This window comes from Plectropomus leopardus, chromosome 23, assembly GCF_008729295.1.
Source record: "Plectropomus leopardus isolate mb chromosome 23, YSFRI_Pleo_2.0, whole genome shotgun sequence".
Classification (NCBI taxonomy): domain Eukaryota; kingdom Metazoa; phylum Chordata; class Actinopteri; order Perciformes; family Serranidae; genus Plectropomus; species Plectropomus leopardus.
In genome coordinates, this window is record NC_056485.1 from 12,847,560 (window position 1) to 12,868,411 (window position 20,852).

A 20,852-nucleotide genomic window follows, 5' to 3' on the forward strand; every position below is an offset into this window, starting at 1 on the left:
AATAAAGAGCAGGAAAGTGGGTTTGGTTTTTGACTTTTTTTCTTACACACATGGAATTTTCCAAAAAGTTGTATGTATTGATACATTATTTATCACAAATTTTCCATGTTTTTTTCCCCCCTCTGTAAATCATTAAATAAGGCAGACCATAAAAACATATTGATGAAAAGACAGTAACAGATTATTATGTTATGGTGTTGCTAATAAAGGGAGGAAGCTTTTATCCAGAGGGAGGCAGTAATGCGACGTCACGGATGCCAACTGCCGGGAAAGCTCAAAGAAGAAGAAGAAGAAGAAGAAGAAAAGTTTCGGGAAGAGCAGGAGGGAGGGGACTCCGCCGGAGTGAAAGTGTAGTAATCCGACAGCGAGCATGACAGACGCCGAGGCGCAGAGCGCTCCACCATCGGCACCTGTGGAAGACAAACCACAGCCGGAGAGGAAGGTCATAGGTGAGAGGATTTAGGACAACCATGTGTGTTTAAGTTAGTCAGGAATCTTTGAAACTGCCAACTTTAACTTTTTTTTATTTTTATGGATGAGTGAGACATGTTGATGCAGCATAAAATGTACTTGCATTGTTGTTCAACTAGTTTTTTTTCGTCTGACTTTTTTTAATTTTTATTTTTTGTGCCAATTATGGTTTTAATTTAAGCTAAAACGACAAAAAAAAAGTTTTTTGGAGCAACACGTGTCTTGAGTTTTAGACGTTGGTTTTATGGGAAGAAGCCATTTATTCAAATTAAACGTTCGCTGTGAAACTAAATATTAACTTACGTGCTTTTACTGGCAGGAAAAAAAACTAATTTAATTTAAAATGAACCCAATTTAAAAGTCAGTTAGTAGAAGTGGGTGGGGGGGCGTTTCTCCTTACATTTGCGCACATTTATATAGCGGCTTCACTCGTGTTGTATGCACTAAAAAAGGGGGGAATAAGTCCTGTTATTTGTTTTTTAAGTGTGTGTTAACAGTGTGGACACATGACCTAAATTTCCTCTTTATCAGCTGCCGCGCGCTCCAACCCGGACGTGCGCGCGCCCTCTCACAGGTGCAAATGGTTTCACCAAAAAGCTGACGTCCCAATTAAAAGCGTTGAGCTGACTTTTAGGGTGAAGCGCTCACTGCACGTCCGGGTTGGGGTGATGGGGTTTGTGTATTTTGTTTTTCTGACAATCTTTGTAGCCTAGTTGATTAGCAGCCCCCTCCTCCTCTTCCTCCTCCTCCTCCTCCTCCTCGTGACCCAGTACAGGCCTGGTTTCAAAGTCTTACTGTTAATGATTGACATGCAGAGCTCCCATTTTCTTGTAAGCAAGGCCGCAATTGATGCAAGCGAGATAAGAGTATGTTCTTTGAAAGGCTGTATAACAATGCATCTTATGTGAAATGTCTAATTTAATCATGTGTTGTTGTAGCCACTTTGGTTCAAGGCACAGTGAAGTGGTTCAATGTGCGTAACGGATATGGCTTCATTAACAGGTACTGTTTCCTTTAACATTATTTTGCATTATTTACACCATGAGCCAAGTTTGCTAAATTGGGTTTAATTTCTCATAGGAATGATACCAAAGAAGATGTGTTTGTTCATCAGGTAAGGCAAATGTTTTTGGGTTTTTTTATGTGTTGGTGTGGAACAATTTTTTTAATCTTAAATCTGTCTTTTCAGACTGCTATCAAGAAGAACAATCCTAGGAAATTCCTCCGCAGTGTTGGAGATGGAGAGGTCGTAGAGTTTGATGTGATTGAAGCCACCAAGGTGAGAATCAGGGAAACCATTTCTACTGTGTTAACACCACAGTTTCACTCTGCTGATTATACAATCCCCATTTCTTTGGGTGTCCCATTATCATATTCATGATAATACCAGGATACAGAACTGTGCTAAAGTCTTCGGCCACCTTAAACTGTATTTTAGCAAGGTTATAATGATCAAACATTTATTTATTAGTAGTCCATTCACTAAAATACAGCCAGAACATACAGGAAATATGTATACAGCATGAAAAAGGTAAATATTTCAGAATAAAACAACTTCAACAGGCTAAAATTGCAAGTATCTAGTGTGACCTCCTTTTCCACTTAGCATGTCTTAAACTATTTTGGGCAGATAATGAGATTTACACAGGATCCCACGGTCATGGAAAACCTGGAAAAGTAATAGATTTTCACAGTCACATTTTCAAGGCCTGGAAAAGTCATATAATTAGTGAAATCATTAAGTTTTTGAAAAGTCATGGAATTTTGTTATGTGTAATGAAATTGTTTTACAGTCTTCCGTTGATAATCTTCCATGTAATATAACATAATTAACAATTTTATTTTATTTTTTTTATCACAAAATTCCCTGAACTATTGTGATGCTATTTTAAAGCCATATCACCCACCCCAATGTCTCACAGGGCTCAGAAGCAGCCAATGTAACTGGTCCGGGTGGCGTTCCAGTCAAAGGCAGCCGCTACGCACCCAACAAACGCCGCTTCCGCCGACGGTTCTTCCCCCGCAGCCCGAGGTCTGGTGATGAGGGCAAACCGGGTGATGGCCAGTCCTCTGCTGTTGAGGGCGAGGGATCAGGAGAGAACGGAGGAGGGCGTCCTCAGCAGCGCCGCCGGAGACCCCGCAGACCGCGGCAGGAGGCACAAGACGTAAGCAGAAGGATAGTACAAGGGAAAACATGTAGAGCTTTTTTACTTCAACCCAGAGTTAAATGAGTGTAAAGCAGGTTTTGCTGTAAACATCAACAGAATAGCGGTAATTTGTGAGATTTAAACTTTGAGACCTTTCTGAAGCTTTGACAAGTTTGGAATATTTGAAGAATCCCTTAAATAACTGGATGGAGTGTAAAATTGTTTTAAACTAGTCTGAAGTTTTGTCTGCCCGATCCGTCAGGGTGAGGCTGAAGAGCAGAAGAACGGAGTGGCAGAGGGCGGACAAACACAGCGACCGCAGCGAAGATTCTGGCGCCCATACCGCAGGTGACATGATGGCATTGCTTGTAATTTGTGGTCGTTTTTTTTTTGCTTCTGGACTACAGGTCTGCAGAGCTGATTTAATATTTCCTCTATCCTGGGATTCACAGACCGTTCCGACCTCGGCCACCTCCTGATGAAGCCGCTGCAGGCACCGAGCAGGAGGCTCCAGAGGAGAGCCAGGTGCAAGGCGAGGTGAAGCAGCAAGAGGCCTCTGAGGGCCCCCAGACCAATGGGGAAGCAGCTGAGGGCCAGAAACAACGGCGCCAGTCTAGACGACGCAGGCAAAGGAACTCTGAGTCCTCTACCTCGAAAGTGAGTGTGATTATCCTTTTATGCATCAAGTGCTCTGAGTGACAGAGGGGCTACTTGGGGCATTTCCAAGATACAATGAAAGATTTGCCGAATATCTAAATGCAACAGTAAGCACTCTGCAGGAATGTAGTCGGCAGTGTAGCACTGTGCAAAACTGGGTGATGGTGCACCTCATTTTCTTGTTTTTGCCACTTACAGGCTCCTATTGTTATAAATGTCAGGCAGTATCATGGAAAGGATCTCTACAAACCTTTTTTTTCTTTTAGTAAAAGAGTAAGATCCTATTTGTTTAAGTAGAGGCAGCTCTGAAATGGCAATCACCATGTTTAGTTCAGCTTGTAGAAACCTTTATTTATATGTCGTCCCCTTTGCTTTTTCCCCAAATAAGTGTCAATGCAGCAGTGTTCCCAGTAGTCAACAATTCAGATTCACTGGTCAAAAAGTCCAAAACATACTCACACTGAAATGCATCTGCCAAGCAAACCGGAACTCGCACCAAACCCAAAAATACACAATTTATCCTTTTTAAGAAACTGTTTCACCTGTGTATGTTAGATGTAAAGTTTTTTACGTTATATTTATTGTCAGGGTTTGCATGCTTAACACAATTTTTACACATGCACACTTTGCAGAACGATACAGAGAAGTCTGCGTCAGAGCCCGGTACCCCCCCTCAGACCTCAAAACCAGCTGACCTTAGCAAATCCGCCTCTAAATCACCAAAGGCATCCTCCAAAACTCCTAAAACGTCAAAATCGCCCGAGGTGAGGTGCTATAAAACTGCCGTTATTTTTACCCGTTCCCTTATCCGTATGTTGTGGTGACACAAATATGTCAACTGTCTCCTTCCCCACAGCAGGAAGCTGCCACAACAGTCCCAGCACCAACAGAGTGACGCTCGTGAGGGGACAGTCTCATGACCCTTGGTAAGAGACGGGTCAGGCAGGGTGGGAGACATGAGGGTGTAGAATTGCACTTCTTGCGCCACATTGGCTATCTTTCACAGAGGGCGAGATGATGGACATTAGCGCCTGTTTGGTGACCTTTCCTGTTGATGAATTTAGAGGAATGCTTCACCCCCCCAAACTGTCCATTTGTATATCAGTTACTCGTAAAGAAACCTTTGTTTTTCCGCACGCCTTCACAGTGAACAAAGAATCAAAAACAGCGTCCGGCTTTAAGGAAAGCATGGATACGTTTAGTTTTCATTTCCATTCCCCGTTGGCAAGAGCTGTCTGCATGGGAAGCATACAGCTGGTTAAATGACACTGGATTTTGTATAGTTTGTAAATAGAAGTTTTGATATAGTTTTGTTGTTAAACATGGACCCCTTTCACTTCAATTCATAAAGATTTTTTTTTTTTTTTTTTTTGCGTTTTTGAATTCTGCGTTCAATGGCGGCATGCGAGGAAACATTTTCTTCTCATGAATGCAACATAACAGGTTGAGTGATTTATACACAGGTTGTCGTCCGGGGTGGTGAAGTGTTCTTTCAGGTGGAGTGATGGCAAGATTTTTACGAGGCGTCTGTAAGGACTCGTCTGCTGACGTTAGGAGTCTGTTGTTTTAACCCTTTAAAACCTGGAACAGCATCACTTTTCTTGTGCCGCTTCAGACGCCTTTCACAAGTATTTAAACCTTTGAACCTTGAACAGACTGGTTTGATATCTTTCAAAAATATCGAGGGAAAAACGAAAAGAACAACTTGGTTAGAAGTCTTGTTTTTGTTTTTTTTGTTTTTTTTAAAGGTAAGAAAAAATCGAGGGAGGAAAAAAAGTCAGAGAAAAACGTTATATTTATTATAATTACATATTTAAATTATGCTACAGACGTTTTCTCAGGATACAGTCTTTATTTTTTCTGTCTGTTTGTGGTAGAAATTGAATTAATACTAAACCCAATTTTAAAGTACAGTTACAGATCCCTTCACAGGTGTTTTCAGCAACATTATTTACAGTACTTGGCATCCTTTAGTCAAAACATGACCACAGCATCATAATTCACTCTATACAAATTACGGGTCCCCTCTGAACAACCTCGACACAAATCTTCAGAAGGTAGCGATACACACCATTAAAGAATATACAGCAAACGGCACACATGACAGAAGAGAAATACACAAACGTGACGCTTGTGTGATTAAAAAATATATATATAAGATCTCTTTAAAGGCAGCCCCTTTGATTGCACGTCTTGTTCTAGTCTAGTATATCAGGCTTCTCTTTACAGAACCAAACTGGAGTGCATAAAGAATTGCAACTTTTAGACCCTCATACCTTAATATCAACAACCAAATGACACTATATGTACACATGAAGTACTAAAATATTTTGTTTCTTTTTAAAGTAGCATTTCTGAAGCTTGTGCAATGAGTTTCTCATGATCAGAAATACAGGTTGTGATGGCATGTAGCCTTAGCTTAAGCTGGGAACACGCTACAAGATTGAAAGACCTGTTTGGCAATGACGACTTTGGGGCTGTCTGGGTAAATTACACCATGGTCAGTTGGCACATAGATTTTGGGGCTGGGCGTTGTTTAAAAATGTTTATACAATGACCCATTGCCAGAGTTTTGACATTGGTACCGAAACTGAAAATTAACACCCTAAATGTTGGTGGGGGGAACCCTAACAAGTCAGAGAAAAACGTTATATTTATTATAATTACATATTTAAAATTATGCTACAGAAGTTTTGTTTTTTTTTTTGGTTTTTTTTTTTTAAACTAATTTTCAGGTAATTTTCTACTTTTTACTAGTGTATTTCTAATTTTTCTGTCATTTCATTTTTTCATTGCTCTTCGTGTTCTTCCAATGTTTTCGAAAGATATCGAGTCAGTTTGCTCAGGTTTCAGCCAGTAAATGCAAGGAAACTGACTAACTGTGAAACGTGATTTCGGATTAATACAATCCTTGTTTCAGGGTCAGAGGTGTCTTTTTGTGTATCAGTGTCTTTTGTTCCTGTTCTGTCTTTCGCTCTAAATCCCTGTGTCTCCCCTTGCGTTTCTTTTATCTGTCTTTTTTTGTTTGTTTTCGTAGGTCCTAGGGTTGGAGGACTGGATCTATTTCAGAACACATGCACTGCTCTCCCCTCCCTGCACTCCCCCCATCCTCCAACCCACCCGTCTCGCTGTCATCCCTCAGGCCCCCCCTCCCCTCTCATCTTGTCTTGTGTTGTCCTGTCTAGACACTGACGTTTTGGAGAGGGTGAGGTAGAGAAGAAGGGGATGCATGTGGGTGGTTTGTGCATATTTAGAAATTGAAAGTACATCTTTAAGAAGAAAATGGGAATGAATGGACAGTCTGCTTGGTAGCCCAGTTATTCCAACCCCCCTTAAAAACTATTTTCTTTAATTGCCTAGATGGGAAACATCACATAGTTTAGAGGAACTGGCCTTGATTTTTATTTCACTTTTTCTTAAAATTTGGTTGAAGAGGGGAAAACCAAGCAGGTGTGTGAGGTTGGTGGTGCATTATGGGAGTCAGTTTAGTTCTGTTACCACCTCAGTCGATTCTTATAATCTACAACTCCCTTCATCTCCTCAATTGAGGATAGATTGATGAAAAGATTTTTTTTTTTTTTTGTTTTACTTATTTGCGTGTGCTTTTCTTAGGAGGGGATTATGTGCAATGTCAGTAGTTAAAATGCTAATTAATAAATCATGTTTGCAAATCTCAGGATACAGTCTTTATTTTTTTTGTCTGTTTGTTGTAGAAATTGAATTAATACTAAACCCAATTTTAAAGTACTAGTTACAGATCCCTTCACAGGTGTTTCAGCAACATTATTTACAGTACTTGGCATCCTTTAGTCAAAACATGACCACAGCATCATAATTCACTCTATACAAATTACGGGTCCCCTCTGAACAACCTCGATACAAATCTTCAGAAGGTAGCGATACACACCATTAAAGAATATACAGCAAACGGCACACATGACAGAGGAGAAATACACAAACGTGACGCTTGTGTGATTAAAAAATATATATATAGATCTCTTTAAAGGCAGCCCCTTTGATTGCACGTCTTGTTCTAGTCTAGTATATCAGGCTTCTCTTTACAGAACCAAACTGGAGTGCATAAAGAATTGCAACTTTTAGACCCTCATACCTTAATATCAACAACCAAATGACACTATATGTACACATGAAGTACTAAAATATTTTGTTTCTTTTTAAAGTAGCATTTCTGAAGCTTGTGCAATGAGTTTCTCATGATCAGAAATACAGGTTGTGATGGCATGTAGCCTTAGCTTAAGCTGGGAACACGCTACAAGATTGAAAGACCTGTTTGGCAATGACGACTTTGGGGCTGTCTGGGTAAATTACACCATGGTCAGTTGGCACATTGATTTTGGGGCTGGGCGTTGTTTAAAGATGTTTATACAATGAGCCATTGCCAGAGTTTTGACACTGGTACCAAAATGAAATTAAACATCCCAAATGTTGAGGGGGAAAAAACCCCAACAACTTTAAATATAAATTAATTTTCATTGGGGTCCCTTGAACTTTCACCTCAAGATATTTGGATGAATATGGTCTCTATGGGCACCCACAAGTCTCCCCTAAACTTGACAAGCCTTGTTCCCGGTAAATGTTTTGTTCCTTACAGTCTATTTTCTCCTTAAATTAACCATTTGAAACCTGAAATTGTCTTGATTTCTTTCAAAAATATGGAAAGAAGGTAATGATCATTTTAACAAGAAATGGCCCAAACAAATAGCATTAAATGTGTAAAACTGGCTGAAAATAATAAAAACAAAAAGACAATTACAAAGAAAAAGAAAACAAGAACATTACCTTATGTAATTAAAAAAATAATAATTAAAACCCATTTATTTTAGCATGATTTTAGATATAATTCTAAGAACTATGAATATAGATGTTGGCATTTCTTTTGAATAAAATGTAATCTCTCTGCAAATAATTTTCAAGTCAATTTCTTGTCACTTGTGACTAATTTTTTTTTTTTTTTTTTTGCAATTTGCAATTTGCAGGACATTTCTTGCCAATTTGGTCATTGTCTTTCTCTCATGTTTTCAAAAGAAATCAAACCAATTTTCAGGTCCCACAGGTTTAAATGCTAGTGAACAGCGTCAACAAAATCAATGCATAACACAATGAAACAGGATTGTTGTGGAACCCAAAATGTGAACTGTAGTGGTATTTCTTCATCCACATCAAATAATTAATAACATAAGCTGTAAAATAAGAAACCAGAGTAGACCAGTATGCAACTACTTAACATATTGATAAAGTTTCCATCTAGCCTTTACACTTCAACAGTATATAATCAAACTCCTGAAATTCAGTTGCATGCTTTTTTTGTTTGGTGTGCAAGCCTGAGATTTTCAGATTAGTCATCCCTATGAAAAAAATTTGGGGGCCCCATCTAGTACAAAAAGTATTTGTTTCATATCAAAAAAGTTGTTTCCCAGCCATGTTACCATATAATGTGAGGGGGTTGAAGGTTTTAAATCCTGCTTCACACCAGACTCAATACAATAGTATTTGTGGTTTTTTTTTAAAACATTCAGACTATGATCCTGTAGTTGTGTAAATGGTAAAAATCTGAATGCTGTCAATCAATCTGTTGGATTTGCACATCTTGAGTGTTCCCAGCTTTTGTACAAAATATGCAAGCATACTTGACTCTATGGCTTTATATCCTGGTTGTTTTTTTTACCTCCAAACTCCTGAAAACTTTGGATGTATTTGTAGATAAAGTGCAGGAATTCCAAAAGTCTTACCACCTCCGTCTGTCAGTATTGCCACAGAGTGCATCACCATGGAATAAAATCCTACCTCATGGGCAGTTAATGCCTGAACAGTCCACACACTTTGCTCTAATGTCCATCTTATTCCTTCAAACTACAGTAGTAAGTAACCCATAGGTTTTAGCCTTTGTGGAGGCTAAAATTTGTAACCTCATATTGCAGTGGTACCAACAAGGGACAATTCCAAAGCACCCACATTGTCACACCTTTAACACTGCTTTGGCACCACAATCTATATGAATACAACAATTGACCTCAATATACATTTCAAGCCCACATACAGAGTCCCAAGCTGTACTCAGTCCCATCTCTCTCCAGGCAGAGTCTTCAGTTGATGCTTTCCTCCCCCAAGTAGTCCAGCTCGGTGCTGGGCTTGTCCAAATCCATGTCCATGTTCATGTCCATATCCATCATTCCTCCTGCAGAGTGCTGATGGAAGTTTGCTGCGATCTGGTCGAAGGTTTTGCCCCGTGTCTCTGGCACCCGGAAGAATGTGAAGATAAGGAAGAAGAGGAGGAGTGCTGCGAAGATGAGGAAGACGTATGGCCCGCACTGGTTCTGGGGAATGATGGGAGCAAGTCCAGATTAAAAGATACAACCCCATGGACATAATGTGTAGGGTATCCACAATATCTGTTGAAGGTGAAATACTCACAGCGACATATTGGAAGCACATGCCAATGATAAAGTTAGAGGTCCAGTTGGAGAAGCCGGCCACAGCCATGGCAGCCGGCCTTGGACCCTGAGAGAAAAGCTCAGCTACGAAGAACCACGGGATGGGACCCGGACCAATCTCGAAGAAGGCCACGAAGCCAAAGATGGCCAGCATGCTGATGTAGCTCATCGCTGGAACACTTTCCTATTAGATGGGAAGAAAAGATTGTCAGCGGTTCGCAGATAGGAACAGTAGAGGACACTTGCATCTTTGAGAGACTGACCAACAAAGCCAGAGCCATGGTCATGACAATGGCACAGATGCACATCCCAGCAAGTCCCAGCATGTGGAGCGTCCGTCGACCCATCCTCTCTATCAGGAAGAGCTGTTAATACAAAGAAAATGGGCTATCAGAGAGGCTGTTATCCTCAGGAGGCAACTGGAGGTAACTGTAGACATTTGTTCAGTTATTTTTCCTGTGCGTGCACTGTATGTAGGTTCATTTTTTAAAAAGAATTTTAAAAAACTAGGACTTTTTTCTCTTTGCCCTGGTATCAAAAGAGGTATCAAGTATTGTATTTTAATACTAGAAATGTATCATCAGCAACATTAATTTGTACCAAATTTAGTTGCATTCCCTCCAAAAGTTGCGGATTTCAGTGTGGACCAAAGTTTGTGGACTGACTGACATTGCCATGCTGCTTGCATGGCTAAAAAACACACTTCTTGACCCATTTAATGACATTGAAACATCTTGACCTGCTAAACCAAATCTGACCTATTTTGTTGCAGGAATGTTTGAGCGGTGGACCCAAGAAAAATAAAGAACTTGCCCTGTTATCTTATTTGCTCTTTGATAACACTGTTAAACAGTAATAGAGACACACTTTGGTCCATAGCGGGACTGTAATCTGTATCATACTGAATACACAACAGATTGAACATTTAACATCAAATTCAGGGAAGGAGGAGAGTCATTAAACAGCCGAGATGAATTACTGACTGAGACCACCGTGAAGGCGCAGTTCACCACGCCTGCTCCTATGGTGGCGTAGACTGGACTCTGGACTTCTGCCTTCATGAAGATACTGGTGGAGTAGTAGAAAATCTGACCAGAGGGGAAAACAGATTCAGGTTGTGTCAATATTATACTGCGCTGGTCCTTTTTGGGACTTTTTGCAAGGGGTATGATGTCAAATGATGATGTAAAATATTTTTTTCCCTTTACTCACAGCGTTGATCCCAGACAGCTGCTGAGATAGCTGCAGCAGGATGGCGATGATGATGGGCTGACGGTAGAGTGGAGAGCGAAAGAGCTCCAGGATGGACACCTTCCTCTCCATGTCCATCTTCCTCTTCTCCTCCTTCATCTCCGCCAGCATGCCACCAACCTCCAGCCTGCCCGTCAGTCTCCTCAGGCCTGCACAAAGGAGTGAGATTTAAGGTGTGTATTTTCAATGAAAATATTATTATGAAAACCAGTTTGAGTTCAGGGCCTGTAAACTCTTGCTCTGGTACATACAGCCCCATAAACGTTACATAAGGTGACCCAAGAGCACTGTAGTACAAATAGCAGGATACTGTACTCGAAGTGATTAGATAGTGTAGTTAACATGTAAACAAAAACTTTTTTATAGGTATTTCCTGAGCCAAATTTTAGAACTTGAGTATACAAAATAAAAGTATATCTGGTGTACCTGTGCAAAAAGAAAGCCTTAAGATATCTTGAAAATATAACACCATTGAAGAAGGGTATTCTAACTAAAGCTTTTTAACTTACGTTCTTCGTGCTGGTCCAGTTTAACTCTCAGTTCATTTTTTTCCCTAACTTTCCATTCAGTGGGATCATAATTTCCCATCACATATCAAAAATAAAACCACAAAAATTAAAAATGATGTTAAAGGGGATAAGTGACAGTACCCATATTTTAAATTAAAAACAAGTTAAAAAAAGACGCCCTGAAATCAGTCCGGAGCACTGCGGCCCTGCTCACCTCTCTTGGCTTGGTGCTCCTGGCAGCGGACGATGTAGAGAAAGCGGGGACTCTCAGGGCAGAAAGGCAGAAGTGCCATCTGAAGTACGGCCGGCACGACGGCTACACCCAATAGAACTGGCCACAAATCCTCAACACCCAGTAACGACTCCAGACCGAGGATCTGCACAGGCGGAGGAATCAAGTGTGATGGAATAAGATACTATAAGACTTTTCAAGAGATAGCTATTACAAAATATTTGGATTAAACTCAATGAATCTCTTGTTGATGTAAGGTGACTTGGAGATAAAGGGAGAGAGGACAGACATACAAAAAATGGAAATTGGCTGCAGGGCTTCAACATGTGGCTGTTGTGAGAAAGATTAATTAATTTGGATGAGGTGTTTCATCAGTATCACAGTGTGCTGTCTCACCTGTGCTATGAGAATACCAGTAACTATAGCCAGCTGGTGCAGCGTGCCCCAGCGCCCCTCGCAGGCTTGTTGGAGCTATCTCACCAATATACATAGGTGTCAAGCCTGAAGCCAACCCTGCAGACGGGAAAAGTTGGATGAGAGACAAAAAACTTTCAAGTGTGAAGACAACTGCAAGACGGCAAAACAGTGAGATTTAAGAAAACATGGGAATCTTTCTTTATGGCAGTTTCTAAGCTCTTCAATATGCCAGGGTACGAACTTCTAGAAGTGTGTAACTTCTCTGATGGGTAACTAGGCTATGCAAGTCATTCATTCTTTTTTTTTTTTTTTTTTTTGCACTGTTTTTGTTGTTGTTTTAGGAAATATTAACTCAGGATATACATTTAGTGCCTTTCTATAAGAAAAAGTATAATGCTATTAATTTTCTCTCTATACTCCTATAAGCTGCATTTTTTATTTCCATTTTTTGATTAATGCATTTTTAATTAGATTTTTAAAATCTCAATTGCCATCTCTTTCTTTTACTGCTATTATTATATTATTATTATTATTATTATTATTATTATTGTTATGTATTAAGTCTTTTTTACTTAATTTTTTCATCACTATGATTATGTCTTTATCTCTTCATGTAAAGAGGTACAGAGATACTTTTACACCGTATATGTATTTATTGTAAACAGAAGAAAGTCACTAATCGGAAGCACTTTCAAAAGCATTCCTTTGAGGTTCCGGTTCCAAAATAAATATCTTAATATTTAAGAAACAAAGAGAAACGTAAGAACAGAACAGTACACCACTCACCGCAGTAGGCACCAATGATAAAGCGCCCAAGGATCAGCATTTCGAAGGAGCGGCAGAGCTTTGACAACCCCATCAGACTTCCCCCAATAAAGGCCAACATGTTGTTTTATGAGCATGGCTTTCCTCCTGGAGAAAAAGAAAACCACAAACATAGCAGTAATTAAAAACCCATCTATTATAATCTAAATTTGACCCGTTTTCATCACCACAGAGTAACTGGGAACAAAAGTGTTAGTTTGAAAACACGTTATAAAATCTCTAACAGCATAAAACTATGGTCAACATATTAAAATCTGTTGGTATAGTAAGCACAGGTATAGACAGCACGTTGCGTTCAAGGTGAAAATGTCCATCCAAAAAATGACATACAGAACACTAAAAACGCCTACAGTATTTGAATAATGAATATTATACAGTAGATATTTTCTGGTCTCTGTTGTTGGATGTAAGGATACAGTATGATGGCACAGCTGAAGTAGACAGTCTCCTTTTAGCCTGCAGAGGGCAGTGTCATATAAAAACACTGAAGGCCTTCAGGCAGGGCAAGTTTGTAGCACATTTTGCATCAAGGCAGTTCACAGTGCTTTATGTATAACATCAAAAGCATACCAAGAATGTGCAAAAGAAACACATTATAAAAGCACAATTAAAAATTAAAAAAGTATTTTTTTGATTAAAATTAAAAACATCAATAACAAGTTAAAGAATATAATTTAAAACCAAGCTAAATACACCAAGAAAGGTATAGCAATTTAACGGCTCTAACAACTCTAGCAGATTATTGTAGTTCTATTGTTTTATAGTGTTGTTACCTGCAATTTTGTTATCCCCTGCTAATAGCTCTGGGAATTTTTAATAATTTTGCTTTTACTATAGTTATTTTATCTTATTTTATCCTTTGTATCCAAGGAGGATACAAAGGATAAAATCCTTGTTTTATCCTCCTTGTAATAGCTACTATTTTGTGTTTGCTATTATCAATTTTTTATCTCACTTTTCTTGTTATTATTATTATTATTATTATTAATCCTTCATTCTTTAAATCACATCTATACTTCTTCATCATCAGTCCTTTCTATTTTAAGTGCATGCATATTAAAGCAGCTTTCTGCACATTCATAATTCTGCACAGTGATAAAAATTTGTTTAAAGCACACTGCTCACGTCTGTCATTTTCCATCTCCACTCCCCTTCACCTCCAAACAATAACTCTATTTGCTCCCTGGAGTTGTACATCGAAACCACTTTGACCTCAGAGGACACAGCAGCTCCCACTGTCTTCACCCAGCCACACCAGTGTCCTCTGCTTTTTTTAGGAAGACCTTGTCCTGAGTGCACCCACCCTGAGTGCTCCCACCCCTACCGTCCCCCACTCCTCCACACATCCCTCCTGACCCAGTGCTGCCAGCCCTGTTAAGATGTTAAGATCTGCTTTCAGTCAGTGGGAGCTGTGGGCTGCAGTCCAGTTAGCATCCCAGCTCAGGTTACAGAGGGAAACTGGGTTGACGAGGAACATCCTGGGCAGAGTTACCCCTCTGTGACTGAAGACTGGATGTTAGGATCCATGTTGGATCCATGCAGAGTTGGAGAGGAGACACAAATGTATCGTGACTCATTGAGTTGGCCACTGAAATGTTTTGCAGTTTGTTTAAGCAGAAGACAGCATGGACACTAGTGGTGTGTCCAATCTTTTTCTGCTGGGGTGGCCCATGTGGGACACTGACTTGTGCAGGGATGGCATCAAGTATAAGTGCTGCTGCAGGCACACAAGTTGGTTTTAATTTACTAATTTTGTCTCCATTACCTATACCTACTTTAATTACTAACATTGCAGTGTCTTACAATCCCGTTTATAGTTTAGTTCAGAAGATAAATAGGTATGTATTTGTGATACAGTGAATAAACATTTCTGTTTGCAATGATTTCACTCTGTTTATGCACGTGTGAATGAAATAGTGATATGCATTTTAACTCTGTCATACTGGGCTCCATAGTAAAGTGTGCAACCACCGAAACACCTGCGAACAAGAACCTAAAATTTGACGTAGTAAATCAGTTGCAGCCTGGAGCATATAAGAAGGTGTAAATAAACTTGCGTTCATCATGACACAAAAAACACAAGAACTAATACCCAATTAATGTGTGGCATCCTGTGTTTCCTTACCTGCCCAGCCACTCGGAGACGAAGCCCACACAGAAGGAGGACAGCATGCCACCAATGGAGAAGATGGCCACAGACAGGGACCAGAGGGAGGTGAGGGTCCCTGGGGGGATGGGCGTTCCATACCGGAGCACCCACGTAGCGTTATAGTCCTGCTCAATGATCTGTACAGAGAGGGAAACAGAAACAGAGGGGAGATGCACAAGAAGTAAGGTATGTTTAGGTGCTCAGTTTGTGTTTGAAACTGTTAATGTAACCTGTTCAGAGATTTAGAGTCTCATACGGCTCTGATAACTGGCATTCAAAATCAATATTTCTACATTTCACACGTGTAGGGTATCACATCTCAGTTCCTAAATATGTCAAATACCAATACTGAAAGGTGACAAAAGCGAAATAGTTAGTGATGGCGATTTTTTGGCTGTTTCTGGTTAAACAAAAAATCATTTTAATCTTTAACAAAAAGGTCTGTTTCTGTAGTATCCTTTCCATGATGTTGTCAGACACTTACAATAACAATCTGAGCCTGGCAGTGGAAAAAACAAGGACTTTTAGTGGACTGACATTGATGGTGTCAACACGCCCAGAGTGGTTATATTGCAACCAGTGCAGCCTGCAGCCTGTATCTGAGTCCAAAACAAATATCCCAACAGGTCAAAAAAGTATCATATGGTATGATATGGTATGGTATGGTATGGTATGGTATCCTATCCTATCCTATCCTATCCTATCGTACCATATCGTATTGTACAGGTCCAAGTTAAAAAATACAGAACATACCCTTAAATATAAATGTCACCAACACAGTAAAGTAAAAGCAACAGAGGAAAAAAATCTATTTTGAGGATGCACATCGCAGAAATTAAAATATAAAGAATAAAGTAGGAAATTAAGAAAAAAAACTACAGTGGGGATCCTTTTTTCTAAAACTATTCTGTTGTAGTAACTGACAAAACTGTTTCACAATGTGCACACATAAAGACACAGCAACTCAGCTTCTATTCTGGATTTAGTGTCTTTGTGAAATGACGTCAGCTGAGTGGTGTTTGCAGTCAAGGGTCAAGATGAGCCGCATTCAATGGCCTGAATACCAGCAGCCAAGTGCAACTCTCCTGATTTGTCTTCAGTTCCTTATCCATTCATCTCTCTGTGAATTGTTACCAATGCCAAACAACAGTATATCCTTAAATGTTAGGTGACATATTAATGTATGGAATTAAGTTGGGGTGTTTATTGATTTGCATACCCACCCTCATAGTAAGTACACCATATATAATATAGGCAGTCGTAATTCATACATTTCTCACATGCAGTACCCAAGCATGCCTTCATACTGGCACACCAGATGTGGCTGCAATATGAGCAGCGGGGACATATGTCCAGAACAAGTCAGGTTTTCAAAAGTCATGTGCCTCTATCTATATATACATGCAGAGTTTTTATTTGAAGGCTCCATAGGTGCGTGCAGCACTGTGCTGCCTTCTTGTGACAGTACACTAATCATATAACGCCCCCTTTCTCATAAACCAGACAGAAATAACCTGTCTTCCCATCATACCAAAGACATGTTTTGGCATTGCTGTGTTCCCATAAACACAACTGAGATGCCCAACAAACTGCCACCTTTCTTTCCCGCCTCCACTCTTTAATATAAAGCGGTCATTTCCATTTATCTCCTTTGCATCATGTGCCAAGGATTGTTTTCCTCTTCCAAGTTTATTTTCTAAACACCAGTGGTTCTGTTTGAGGCACATGTTGTGGCGTCAAACACTCTGCCTTGTAAAATCAGGACTATACGAGAAACAGCTTAGCAGACGCCTGGCTAAATGTCACTGTGTTTGCCTCCCGCATCTTACATCAGCACTTCTTTTAAAGGTGAGGTGTGTAAGATTTAGGAGGATTTAGTGGCAAATAGTGGTAAAGACAGGTTTTTACCGGGAGCTAGCTGAAATATCTGCAAAGGTGTCTTCCTCTCAATAACAAGGAGACAGGATAATTTAAACCAGTAAAAACACTGAATAATGCAGTTTCACGGTACAAATCAGCTTTTCTCCAATGCTGTTTGGCACGTCATGTCATGTGGTAGATCCTCCACTACATGCTTATGTTTGTCCACCTTTTTATGTGAAAACTTAAGATCAAAAAGTTCTCTGTTTTCTTTACCGGGAGCCAAATTATCTTTATCGTGATTTAACCCTTAGAAAGCTAGGTCAACATCACTTTTCTTGAGATGCCCTTCACAAGCATTTAAACCTCTGAAACATAAACAAATTGGTTTCTTTCAAAAACATGGGAAAAAGGCCATCAGCAATTTGATATAAAATATCCCAAAAATTGCAAAAAGTTAGGGAAAGGTGACAAGAAATTGACCTGAAAATTATCTTTTAAAAAAAACAGATAAGAATTATAAGAGAATTATCACAAAACAAAGGAAAAATAGAAAAAAATCTTTGTAATTTGAGGTAATTTTCTGCCGCTTTTTATTAATTTCTTGCTATTTTTAGGAAATTTCTTAAGTTGCTACCTTCTCTCCCTGTTTTTGAAACAAAATGAGCCAGTTTGCTCAGGTTTCAAATGGTTAAACCAGTAAAAACATGAAATAAAGCAGTTTGTTCTGATGGTTTTTATTGCAGAAAAGCGTCTCACTACGGTGGCCGATGTGAAAAAGTCAGTGCAACATGGCGACCTTCATGAACGAGGACCTGCTTCATATAAACAGCTCATTCTAAGGTAACAAAGACACAACAGTTTTTAATTTTAAGTGATTATACACTAAAGAAAATGTACTTATTATATTTTATTCCATTCCTTCCAATATGTCACCCTTAATCCTACACTGGATCTTTAAAACACCTCTGTTCTTTAATGCACAATGGCACTAGTTTGGAACTTTTTGGATTTTTTGGGCGAGTTTTGGTCATCATCCTTGCTTTGTTTTTACCTTCTGAGGTGCATTGATGACGCCGATATTGTACCCAAACTCCAGGGATCCCAGGACAGCAGTGAAGACTGAGAGGACAAAGGTTCCAGTCAATGTCTGGAGCACAAACACACACATAGAAACACATAGAGAGAGGTTAAAAAAAAAGAGTGTAAATGATAAGGGTATTTAATAAGAAAGCTAAAGTGGTTAACTGGGATTGGTTTCATCACTGTAGCCCAACTCCTTCCAAAATTAACTACTATATATACATCTACTTCTATATATAACTGTGATCCTAATGAGAGACAATCTCTTCAGCACCGTCCATGACTTCACAGGCTACTTTACTGTTGACGCCTGAACTTTAACTTCCCTCCAGTTCCCCATCAGGCTACAGGCAGCTGTCTCCACGGTGACAGACAAGTCAACTTTAGGGTGATGGGGTCTTCCCCTCCAACAAAGTGTGTTTAGAAGAGCCACCTCATTAACTGGCAGATTAGTTACCTAACAGTTCAGTGGTAAAGACATTCCTACATAGCAGCAAAATGTTGTGACACTTTTGGAAGACGTTTGAGGTCTTTGAAGACCTGCTGGATTAGCACAAAAATCCATACCCATCGTATTTTCTGGTAAAGTTGACATTTTGGTAAAGTGGGCCTCTGTAGAGTAACAAGATGATGTGACATGAAGCTAAAATTTGGGCAGAACTGATCCTTCTGTATTGTTTTATATCAGCTCAACTTTTTTGTTGGTAATATTTTTTTTTTTTCAAATAAACAATGTCAGTTAAAAAAATATAATGACTTCTTTATGTCTAAAATAAATAAATTAAGAAATACATTAATAATATTATACTACAACTAATAATTATGTATCTAAAGTAATATATAATACATAAAAACAACAATAATAATAATAATAATAGTAATAATAATAATAGTAAGTTATATTAATTAAATAAAATGCATAAATAAATCTTTAAAAAGTATACACACAAAATAAAATTTATAAATGCTGCAGTGATATGCACCATGATCGCACATTATTTATAAATAGCTAAGTAGTTCTCACACACACACACACACACACACACACACACACACACACACACAAAGAGTGTGTATGTGAGTATTATGTACATGGTGAGTGCTTTACTTCAAGATCTCTCCACTTAAGCAAATAGTCTCGCCATTTCGCCACATATTTCTCAGACCTGTCCTCCAAATATTCAGTTCTGTTTTATTCTATGGATCATTCATCAAAGTTAGTGTGTGTCTGTAACACTGTATCTTGACCTTGCTGTGTTGAGTCTCTAGATAAGTGCTGTTTAGTGTTCCTGAACCATAACAAAAAGGTGTTTGTGTGTGTGCAGGTGTGTGTGTCAGTGTGTGTGTGTTGTGGCAACAGAAGAAGGTAAAACTACAGAAGCAACCAGTTATGCTCTATTACACGTCATCTTAAAGGTATCTCATTAAAAGTCATTTAGTTGAATGCTCAGTAATTCATTTACTTTTCACTTATCACAAATTAATCTGATTCCGTCAAGCTCACAGAGTGTATTTGCTTTTTGCTTTGTTGGAGTTTCCACGCTCACTGGATTTATTTTACATCAAAGCCATAACATCTGAGCTCCCACATCCCTGAAACGTCAACCTGCCCTGTCACAGACGGTGCTCACCCAGACTATTTGTCCTCACATAACAGTCCACTCTCTCTTGTTTCAAGATTAAACGGAGATTAAACTGTACAGAACCACAGGCGTGACACTTACAACTGATTCATACACCCACCTGACCTAGAAATAATTTCTCAGAAAGAGCTGCAGGGAGCATACAACCTAGGCATTGTTTATAAGGGTGGTGAAAAGAAACCAGTCAAACTAGGTGGCCAATAACAAACCCAAAGTGCTGAGCTCCGACCTGTAAACTCAGGTATTTGGCTGGTCAAGGTCACTGCACAGGACTAAATAAGGGCCGGAGTTTGTTCAGATCAGGGTTGATGCTGGTTTTCTCTCTGAAACTGACACATTTATTGCTGTCACTGGTTCTTGCAAAAGAAATTATTCTTGCTTTTTATTATGATCATTATTATTCTTTATTGTCCATATTTTTACTCTATGTAAAAGACAATATGGACCTACATGACATACTTTGTAGCTGGGAGAAATGCGAAGAGTCTTCCTTTGTGTCATTTTAATTTTAAGTTTTTATTGTTATATATTTATGTTTTTTTAATTTTATTTTTATTTCTGCAGAACCAATTAACGAGTTTTCCCTTAATTTTTAGTTTAAAGGAGACAAACTGCAATTTGGAATTTTTAGAGTTTCCGTGTATTACGGAGCTAAACCCGTGCGTAAAATCTCTCCAAATAAAAATACGCATCGAATAGTTAAGTGCGCACAGAGCTAAAATCGACTTTTTTTCTCGCCTATGTAAGTAAACAAACAATCCCAGCCTCTTTTATGAACTGTAAAAAGTTCTCAAGAAAAATAATTACCTCTCCTCCGAGTTGCTGAAACCCGGCCGGCATGACTTTTGAAGCTCCAGGCACCCAGTTGCAGTCGGTGACAGATGCGTCTGGTGCCAACTGGAGACACGTGAAACTCCCGCAAAAGGACAACAAGCCCGAGTCAAACCTTTCCCACTTTAGCAACAAAGCACGAACGGCAAAGTAAAATCCAAAAGGAAAGCCCAAAGTGATCAGGCTGGTGCGTCCTGTGCTGCAGGGTGTCCTCTCTTCTTTGAACTCTGTGTTGTGTCCGTCCAGCTGGGATAGAGTGACTCTCGCACACCCACATGCACGCCTCTCTTCGTATGGAGAGGGTGGGGTGGGGGCTGCTCCAGGC

At 39.4% G+C, this 20,852-nt stretch overlaps 2 protein-coding genes across 2 annotated transcripts; one reads left to right on the forward strand and one right to left on the reverse strand.

Moving 5' to 3' along the window:
* The first annotated feature begins 240 nt into the window (after positions 1–240).
* Positions 241–7,729, forward strand: LOC121962377 (Y-box-binding protein 2-A-like). Its single transcript, XM_042512638.1, is given in 11 exon segments — positions 241–348; positions 350–449; positions 1,410–1,473; positions 1,552–1,585; positions 1,661–1,750; positions 2,394–2,636; positions 2,881–2,966; positions 3,071–3,275; positions 3,908–4,039; positions 4,132–4,201; positions 6,313–7,729. Coding segments are annotated over 10 exon segments (1,101 nt in total). The 3' UTR covers positions 4,171–4,201; positions 6,313–7,729.
* Positions 7,730–9,026: 1,297 nt separating this feature from the next.
* LOC121961951 (solute carrier family 2, facilitated glucose transporter member 4-like) lies at positions 9,027–20,735 on the reverse strand. Its single transcript, XM_042512082.1, is given in 13 exon segments — positions 9,027–9,610; positions 9,708–9,911; positions 9,991–10,092; positions 10,711–10,815; positions 10,940–11,127; positions 11,702–11,864; positions 12,116–12,163; positions 12,165–12,232; positions 12,923–13,028; positions 13,030–13,048; positions 15,087–15,247; positions 18,025–18,120; positions 20,504–20,735. Coding segments are annotated over 13 exon segments (1,524 nt in total). The 5' UTR covers positions 20,537–20,735; the 3' UTR covers positions 9,027–9,379.
* Between the last annotated feature and the right edge of the window lie 117 nt (positions 20,736–20,852).